A 9,502-nucleotide genomic window follows, 5' to 3' on the forward strand; every position below is an offset into this window, starting at 1 on the left:
CCTTCTAGCGTAACATGGTTTGTAGACTGTTGGAGACAACTGGCAATACCACAGAGGATCTACCACTTGGGCTCGCCAGTGACAGATTCAACTGTCATTTGTATCGACGTCACGAGTGAAACAATAGAGCGGAGAGTTGTCGTTTCCGGGTAGATGAAGCACACTATGTGTTCACTTCATCATTGTCTTCCGTACAATACACGTTTTTATGAAGATGAATAAATTTAGTTATTAGAGTATTTTATGTACAACATTATAGTTCTTTTATTTCAATCATCTCGCGAACGACAACACAAAAGTGGCGACGAGTGCGCGAATAAATGCGTTGTTTTCGCGGGAATTCGATCAGTTTTTGCACGAGAACGTGATTTAAAATATCACCACGCCGCCGCCAAAAAAGAGGAGAAAACGCTCCTACAACACAATGACGGATCAGCATTCAGCAGACCAGGCATCGGGAATCAATGGACCCGGACAGCAGCGGTTTGTGCAGCAGCTGCAGCATCAACAGCCTCCCGGAATGCAGCAGCAGAATACTGCTCCCGGAGTGCCTCAATGGAGCCCCACACAGCAGACTCGAACAGATGCTATTATCGTGCAAATATTGCAGCAGCTTCAGCAACAACAGACCGTCACCAATCAACTCCTCCAACAGCAGCGTGAATCAGCCCAGCAGCATCAGGGATTTATGCAGCAGCAAGAAAATCTATTCCGAAATGCACTTTCGACTATACAAGTCAACGTTCCTCCCAATCCCGAAGTTATTCTGGACTCTTTGGCTGGAAATATTCGAGAGTTCCAATACGATCCAGAAAATCACATCACATTCGCAGCATGGTATGCCAGGTACGAGGACTTGTTTGCAAAGGATGCGGAACAGCTCGACGACGAAGCCAAAGTAAGGTTACTGCTCCGAAGACTGGGTACGAATGAGCAATACAGGTACGTCTCATACATCCTACCTAATGCTCCAAAGGATTTCACGTTCATCGACACAGTGAAGAAACTGAAGGGACTTTTTGGCATGAAAGAGTCCACAGTTAAGAAACGATACTGTACATTAACCGTCACGAAAGCCCCGACGGAGGACTTGTCGGGTGAATAAGATGTGCGTGGAGTTCGAGTTGGCCAAATTGACGGAAGAGCATTTTAAATGCCTCATGTTCGTTTGCGGTCTGAAGTCGGAGTGCGACGCGGAGGTACGCACCAGATTGTTGACGAAAATCTCAGACAACAACGATGTCACCTTGGAAGCACTGATGGAAGAGTGTCAGCGGTTGATAAATTTAAAGAGCGATACTGCTATGATAGAAAGTCCTGGACGTGTTCAGATCATCAAGAGGAACTTTCAGCAGCGGAAGCAGTACGGTAAGCGGTTCAGAGATCGTCCAAAAGAATCACCAAGAAACGAAGAAGAACGCAAAAGTCCGGCAACTCCTTGCTGGAACTGTGGTGCGATGCTTTTTTCTAACCACTGCGGTTTCAAGAGTCACAAGTGCGCTGACTGCAAACAGATCGGCCATAAAGAGGGCTATTGCTCAAGCGCAAAGCGGTCTACGAAGGCATCAAAATATCAGCCACGAAGGTTCTCCACCAAAACCGTTATTGCATCGGTCAGCAGCGTCGAATGCAAGCGTCGTTACGTGTGGGTAAAGCTGAACGGTACTCCTGTAAGATTGCAGCTCGACACAGCGTCTGATATTACTATCGTGTCCGAAAAGGTGTGGAATCGGATCGGCCAGCCAGCAGGTGTTCCTGCGAGTCAGACCGCCAAATCAGCATCGGGAGAACAACTGGACCTGCAGTGTGAGTTCGTCAGTGACGTCGAAATCAATGGTACGACGCATAGCGGACGCATCTTCGTTTCTACACATCCATTGAATCTGCTCGGAATCGATCTCATCGACAAGTTCCAGCTTTGGTCATTACCAATGGATAAATTTTGTAATTTCGTCGGTGGTTCCAATGATATCGTTTCTCTGCAGAAAGCGTACCCGAAGCTGTTCAGCGAGACGTTGGGGCTTTGCTCCAAATCTAAAATTCAACTTTCGCTAAAGGAAGCGTGTAAGCCAGTCTTTCGTCCAAGAAGGCCGGTTTCGTACGCTATGTTGCCAACTGTGGACAAAGAACTAGACCGACTAGAGTCTCTGCAAATTATCTCACCAGTGGACTATTCAGAGTGGGCGGTTCCAATAGTCGTTGTGCGAAAGGCCAGTGGTAATGTTCGCATATGTGGCGACTATTCAACTGGATTAAACGATCGGCTCCAGTCACACCAGTATCCCCTTCCGCTGCCACAAGACGTCATTTCGAAGCTCTCCAATTGTACAGTGTTCAGTCAGATTGATTTATCTGATGCTTTTCTTCAGATGGAAGTGGAGGAAAGCTGCCGCCAACTACTCACCATCAACACCCATCGGGGACTGTATCAGTACAACAGGCTGCCTCCTGGTGTCAAAGCTGCGCCGTTAGCATTCCAGCAGCTGATGGACACGATGTTGGCAGGTCTTCCATGTACTGCAGGCTACCTAGACGACGTGGTTGTGGGAGGCAAAGATACTAACGAACATCAGCGTAATTTGCATGCAGTGCTGCAGCGGATTGAGGAATTCGGATTCACAATTCGGCCGGAAAAATGCTCATTTGGCCAGCAGCAAATCCGTTACCTGGGTCATATCTTAGATCGTCATGGGCTTAGACCAGATCCAGCTGAAATCCAAGTCATAAAGGACCTACCGCCACCGCAGGACATCACGGGAGTACGCTCCTTCCTGGGAGCCATAAATTATTACGGAAAATTTGTTCCAAACATGCGGGCTCTCAGGTTTCCGCTAGATCAGCTCCTGAAGGATTCATCAGCATTTGTGTGGACGCGCGAGTGCCAGCAGGCGTTTGAAAAATTCAAAAAACAGGAAGTGGGTTATATCTATGGTATAACCGCAAGGGTGACGTAGGACTATCGTTGATTTAGAGATCATTTGTTTGAAGTTGAATCTAAATCCATCCTGAATGAATGAATAAATAAATATTTGGGTGACTTCAAAAACGAGAGTGTTACTTTGAAGACTCAAGGTTTTATGCATCCAATATTGGATACAAAAAACCTTGTTCTGAAGAATAATCTTCAGAAGCTTTCCTGTTAACTGCACTTGATTGACAAATCACAAAACCAAATGTATGTGGTCGCAGTATTATATGGATACAAAACATTAAAATAAACTCGCTTGAATGTAATTTTCAATTCCAAGGGGAATTGGCAGATTATTTTTCAGCAACGATCATTTCTTTCCAGGTTTCCTCTCCATAACCAGCTAACGAAAAGAGTTGCGCGCGTGTATGTGTGTGTGTGTGTGGCGGCTGCTTCTATGTCTTCCCGAGGAACCGTATTTCGATGCTGATACTCTGCATCGAAATACGGTTCCTTGGTCACCTTCTCTTCTCCTTCTGATCGATCGGCTTTTCTGCGCTCCCTCACAGTTAAAACAAACTGATTGCATTTCAGGTCAGGTCAAGCCAGGTAATGAATACCTCGATCCCTCGCCGTTCCGCTCGTTCAGTAACGATGTTGTCTTGTCGATGTCCTTAGGCGTCGTGCACAAATTACGTAACACAAAAATCCGGATTTTGAACCTCCCCCCCCTTTCGTAACGCAATTTCCTATCTCTAATAAACAGAAAGTAACGCAACATCTAACCCCTCCCCCCTTATCGCGTTACGTAATTTGTGCACGACGCCTCACGAAAAATGAATGGGTTTCACCACCAGAATATCATTTCAGTATGCTTTTCGTGCGTGATTGAATCGAGAGAAGGTGTGGTTTACGATGGCAATTTGGAAGGCAAACTAGAGGAGAATGAACTCTCTGAGTATGAAAATTTCGGCGACTGAGCAATAATCGATTGAAAATTATATAATTTTGGCGATACGAAACATTTTCCGTTTTTCATTTTATGCATCCATTATTGGATACGAAAATATCCTACTGATGGGAAAGAATAATCTTCAGAAGCTTTCCAGCTAATTACACTTGATTGAAAAATTACGAAATCAAATGTATTTGGTCGCTGTGTTCGCCATATAATTAGAAAACATTAAAATAAACTCTTTCGCATGGATGTATTCTTCAATTCCCAGGGAACTGGCAGATTATTTTTCAGCAACGATTAGATCTTTCCGGAATTTTCTCGATGCTGTATGGCATCCAAACGAAAATTCTCGTTTCAGTTTGGCCTGCAAAAAACTTTTCTAAACTCTAATCCGTTAAATTTGGAGCCCTGAAAAGGGCCGTTGATTATATGCTAAGCTAATATAGCACCCTCTCCTTGGATTCGACGGGCCAGCTGAATGTCCTTGGGCATGATGTGACGCGTTTTACGTGGATAGCACACAAATTTGTATCTTCGAATAAGCTTCCTGCAGCGTCATAACCGCGGAACTTTGGAAGCGCAAGTCGGTTTTGAAGTCCTGAGCAATTCCACGATCCAAAAGCTACAAAGGTAGCTTGCGGATCAGCAATTCGGTCGACTTCCGATAGCGATGAATTTCACGCAAAGTTCCCGGTCGATAGCGATGTGGCTTCTTCACCTATCCTGCGGCTGGTGCGCTTATCCGAGCTGCTTTCGTGTGCCTTACCACTGAAAGACTAACCTGCTATCTGCTTGGTCCCAAACAAACGAGTCGTCACGGTGCGAGAGTAGAGTAAGAAATGAACGAAAGCAAAGGAAGCGTCATTTTATAACCTGTTTTCGAAGCTATCATTAAGCTATTGAAACAATTTTCCGACTCAATAAATAGCAATCATATAACTCTTGGACATTTTATCTTTTGTATGAAATGATTATCACTGTTCCGTTGATCCGAAGCAGAATGAATCACGCTTAAAGAAGGAATGGATTTTTTCTTGGAATTTACTCAGCAAAAATAATGCCCTTTCCCAACACTTAAAAACGACAAACGGTAAACAGTTTCATCAAAGTGATTTCTTCGATATGGGGATATATTCACTACATCATGTCATGTATTTCATATTCTTCATTATGAAATCCATATCCATGGCACCTATCGGTATCGAATTATCATCGACACCACGATTTTCGCTAAATGCTCCTTTTAGTTCGGCCTGTAAAAAACTTTTCTAAACTCTAATCCATCAAATTTGGAGCCCTGAAAAGGGCTGTTGATTATATGCTAAGCAAATATAGCACGCTCTCCTCGGATACGATAGGCCAGCTGGATGTCCTTGGGCATGATGTGACGCGTTTTGCATGGATAGCACACAAATTGGTATCTTCGAATAAGCCTCCTGCAGTGTCATAACCGCGGAACTTTGGAAGCGCAAGTCGGTTTTGAAGTCCTGAGCAATTCCACGAACCAAATGCTGCAAAGGTAGCTTGCGGATCAGCAATTCGGTCGACTTCTGATAGCGACGAATTTCATGCGAAGTTCCCGGTCGATAGCGATGTGGCTTCTTCACGCTTCCTGCGGCTGGTGCGCTTATCCGAGCTGCTTTCGTAGTGCCTTACCGCCGAAGGACTAACGAGCTGTCTGCTTAGTCCCGATGAAACAAGTCCTCACGGTGCGAGAGTAGAGTAAGAAATGAACGAAAGCAAGGGAAGTGTCATTTTATAAAACATAAAAGAATCGAATGTAAACCCCACCCTCTTTATTATATAAGCTTACTGTATACTCACGAATATAATAAGGGTGGGATTTAGATTCTATACTTTTATGGTTTATAAAATGACGCTTCCTTTGCTTTCGTTCATTTCTTACTCTACTCTCGCACCGTGAGGACTCGAGCTCGTTAGTCTTTCGCAGACAGCTCGTTAGTCATTCGGTGGTAAGGCACACGAAGTCAGCTCGGATTAGCGCACCAGTAGCAGGATAGGTGGAGAAGCCACATCGCTATCGACCGGGAACTTTGCGTTAAATTCGTCGCTATCAGAAGTCGACCGAATTGCTGATCCGCAAGCTACCTTTGCAGCATTTGGATCGTGGAATTGCTCAGGACTTCAAAACCGACTTGCGCTTCCAAAGTTCCGCGGCTATGACGCTGCAGGAGGCTTATTCGAAGATACCAATTTGTGTGCTATCCATGCAAAACGCGTCACATCATGCCCAAGGACATCCAGCTGGCCCATCGTATCCGAGGATAGCGTGCTATATTAGCTTAGCATATAATCAACGGCCCTTTTCAGAGCTCCAAATTTGATGGATTAGAGTACAGAAAAGTTTTTTACAGGCCGAACTGAAAGGAGCATTTAGCGAAAATCGTGGTTTCGATAATAATTCGTTACCGATAGGTGCCATGGATATGGATTTCTTAATGAAGAATATGAAATACATGACATGATGTAGTGAATATATCCGAAGAAATCACTTTGGTGAAACTGCATTATAAAATTATTTGTGTACGAATGCCGCAATCGATAGTCGACTCTAATTTGCGCTGGGTAATTTCCTCGGAGGACTCGATTCCTCCTTTGAACATTAATAATCTCTTTCTGGCAAAACGATGTGGTATGAATCACATTATTTGAATGATAGAATGAAGAAGTTTTCTGCCAATTTCCTTCAACCTCCAAACGTATCTTTCTCCCGTTTGTCGTTTTCGCGTTCGCTAATCCTTTCTCACAACACCCATTTCTCGTTTGAGATATTGTTGAGTAAACATTGTTTGCCAGTGCGCGTAGAGCGGGAATTCCTAAAGATTCATTGCACCTCTAATAAATTGCCGAAAGACGTGGTCTTACATTGATCGCACTTGATTGAAAAAATCCAAAACAAAATGTATTTGGTCGCAGCGTTATATGAGTAGAAAGCAAATAATCGCTCGAAAATGACTTGATTTTCGCGATGTGAAACATTTTCCGTTTTTCATGTTATGCATCCAATATTGGATACGAAAATTTCCACTGATGGGGAAAAAAAATATTCAGAAGCTTTCCTGTTAATTGCGATTGATTGAAAAATAACAAAACCAAATGTATTTGGTTGCAGTGTTATATGGATAGAAAACATTAAAATAAACTCTTTCGCGTGAATGTATTTTTCAATTCCCAGGGGAACTGGCAGATTATTTTTCAGCAACGATGATAGCAACGAGAATTCCGCGCGTGTATGTGTGTGTGTGTGTGTGGCGGCTGCTCCGATGTTTCAAGCGGAACCGTGGCATCACTCCTCCTGATGGATTCCCTTTTGGCCTTAGGTGCACAAACAGGCTCTTGGTGACACCGTTCATCAGCGTTTTCATGATAAACGAAATTAGCTCCACAACAACAGCGACAACATGCTCCAATCGCTGTTCAATCATAACTGAGTGGGTTTACGAGCGGCGCTCGCTTATATACCGATTGGTGATTTCAATAGCCTGTTTTGAAAGCAATTTTAAGACTATTGAAACAAGTTTTTGGATGAAAAAGTAACAAGTATATGACGCGTAGACATTTTATCTTTCAAATGAAGTGTTTATCATACCATTTCGTTCAGTTGTTTAAGAGCTATTAACGCTCAAAATATCGGTCTCCAGCGTAACGCTTTCATTCTCGAAACTTTGGTTTTACACCCCGGTATAGAAATGAAAGACGTAGTCCTACGTCAAAAATTTTGTCGTCAGAGCTGCTTTTAGCACATTATGACCCGAAGCAGGAAATAATTGTCTCGGCGGACGCATCTTCCATCGGCATTGGGGCAACAATAAGTCACAAGTATCCTAATGGCCACGTTAAAGTGATTCAACATGCATCTCGTGCGCTTACACCGGTTGAACAGCGCTACTCGCAAATTGACCGGGAAGGATTGGCAATAATTTACGCTGTTACCAAATTCCACAAATTTATCTTTGGGAGACGGTTTCGGCTTCAAACCGACCATGCACCGCTTCTCAGAATTTTCGGGTCCAAAAAAGGGATTCCGATCTATACAGCCAATCGCCTTCAACGGTGGGCATTATCGTTGCTCTCCTACGATTTTTCGATCAAGTACATTCAGAGTGACAAGTTCGGCAATGCTGACGTTTTGTCCCGTCTTATCGACCAACACACCAAACCGGATGAGGACGTCATAATTGCATGTACCACTTTGGAAGAAGATTTGAGGTCAGTAGCAATCGATAGTACTAATCAACTACCTCTCAGTAGTATGGTTGAAAAAGCAACGGCATGTGATCCGTTGCTTCGAAAAGTTCACCGCTTCATCCGTGAGGGCTGGCCCAAATCTAGGTCGGAAGTTAAAGATTGGAAGATGTCTCGGTTCTTCGATCGCCAGGAAGCTCTGTCAGTCGTTCAAGGCAGCATAATGTTCGGCGACAGACTGGTAATCCCGACTGCCTTCCGGAGGCGGTGCCTCAACCAACTACACAGGGGCCATCCAGGCATACAGCGTATGAAGGCCATCTCACGTAGCTTCGTGTACTGGCCGGGACTTGACGAAGAGATTGTGAGCTTCGTTAAGGGTTGTCATCACTGCGCATCTGTAGCACGGTCCCCTCCAAAAGCGGAACCGGAGTCGTGGCATTCCACAACGGCTCCTTGGCAGCGAGTCCATGCAGACTAAGCGGGTCCTCTGGACGGAGAATATTATTCGCTAGTCATCGATGCGCACACCAAGTGGCCAGAGATCTTCCCGACAAAACAAATAACATCGAAGGCCACGATCAATCTAATGCGTACGTTGTTTGCAAACAAGGGCATGCCGGAGATTCTCGTGACCGATAACGGAACGCAATTTAAGAGTGCTGAGTTCAGTGAGTTTTGCTGCGAGAACGGAATCCGGCACACAACAATGGCTCCATTTCATACGCAATCGAACGGCCAAGCTGAAAGATTTGTGGATACTTTCAAGCGGACCGTTAAAAAAAATCAGGAGAGAGAAGGCTCGATAAGGCAAGCACTGGACATTTTCCTCCTCACTTACCGTTCCACGCCGAATCCAAATGTTCCAGGAGGGAAATCCCCAGCAGAGGCGATGTATACGACACAAAATAGACGATGTCAAATAAACCGAACAGTGTAGCGATTTGGTATACACTCGGTTACTTTACCCCCAACAATTTCGATTAGGTGATATTCTTCGTACGATTCAGAAATTATTAAAGAATACCGAAAGGCCCATTAGAAATGTTAATTTTTTTTGCCTTCACACAAACGATGATGCTTTTCTGTCAGCCATCAATCGTTGCACGTATTCATTCCTTGGAGAATGTGTTTTAGAGGCGAATGAACTGCAAAGTTTAAAGCCTCTTAAAAACAAAGAAAGAAGAAGAAGAATGTGTTTGTCTGAAATGGCAACATATAGAAGCAAACAACATGTTTCTGGAATGTTTTACATCAATTGCATCGGTCCCTTGTCCTTTTTCCAGAGAAATGCAGTTCTCTCTAGAAGACCTACGCATCAAGCATCCCAATACTGATGTCGGATGACAGTCATTTCTGACATTATTAATATACACAACAATATTTTGGAAGATTATCGATATATTATATTGGTAAACATAAGTGCTGGT

General features: G+C 44.0%; 1 protein-coding gene across 1 annotated transcript; it reads left to right on the forward strand.

The window, feature by feature from the left end:
- The first annotated feature begins 1,106 nt into the window (after positions 1-1,106).
- On the forward strand, positions 1,107-8,553 carry LOC129773274 (uncharacterized protein K02A2.6-like). The gene is made up of 2 exons (XM_055776871.1): positions 1,107-2,890; positions 7,584-8,553. Exons 1-2 carry the CDS (start codon positions 1,107-1,109, stop codon positions 8,551-8,553), a joined length of 2,754 nt encoding a protein of 917 aa, XP_055632846.1.
- Positions 8,554-9,502: the final 949 nt, after the last annotated feature.

The sequence above is a fragment of the Toxorhynchites rutilus genome, chromosome 3 (assembly GCF_029784135.1).
Source record: "Toxorhynchites rutilus septentrionalis strain SRP chromosome 3, ASM2978413v1, whole genome shotgun sequence".
NCBI classification, from domain to species: Eukaryota; Metazoa; Arthropoda; class Insecta; order Diptera; family Culicidae; genus Toxorhynchites; species Toxorhynchites rutilus.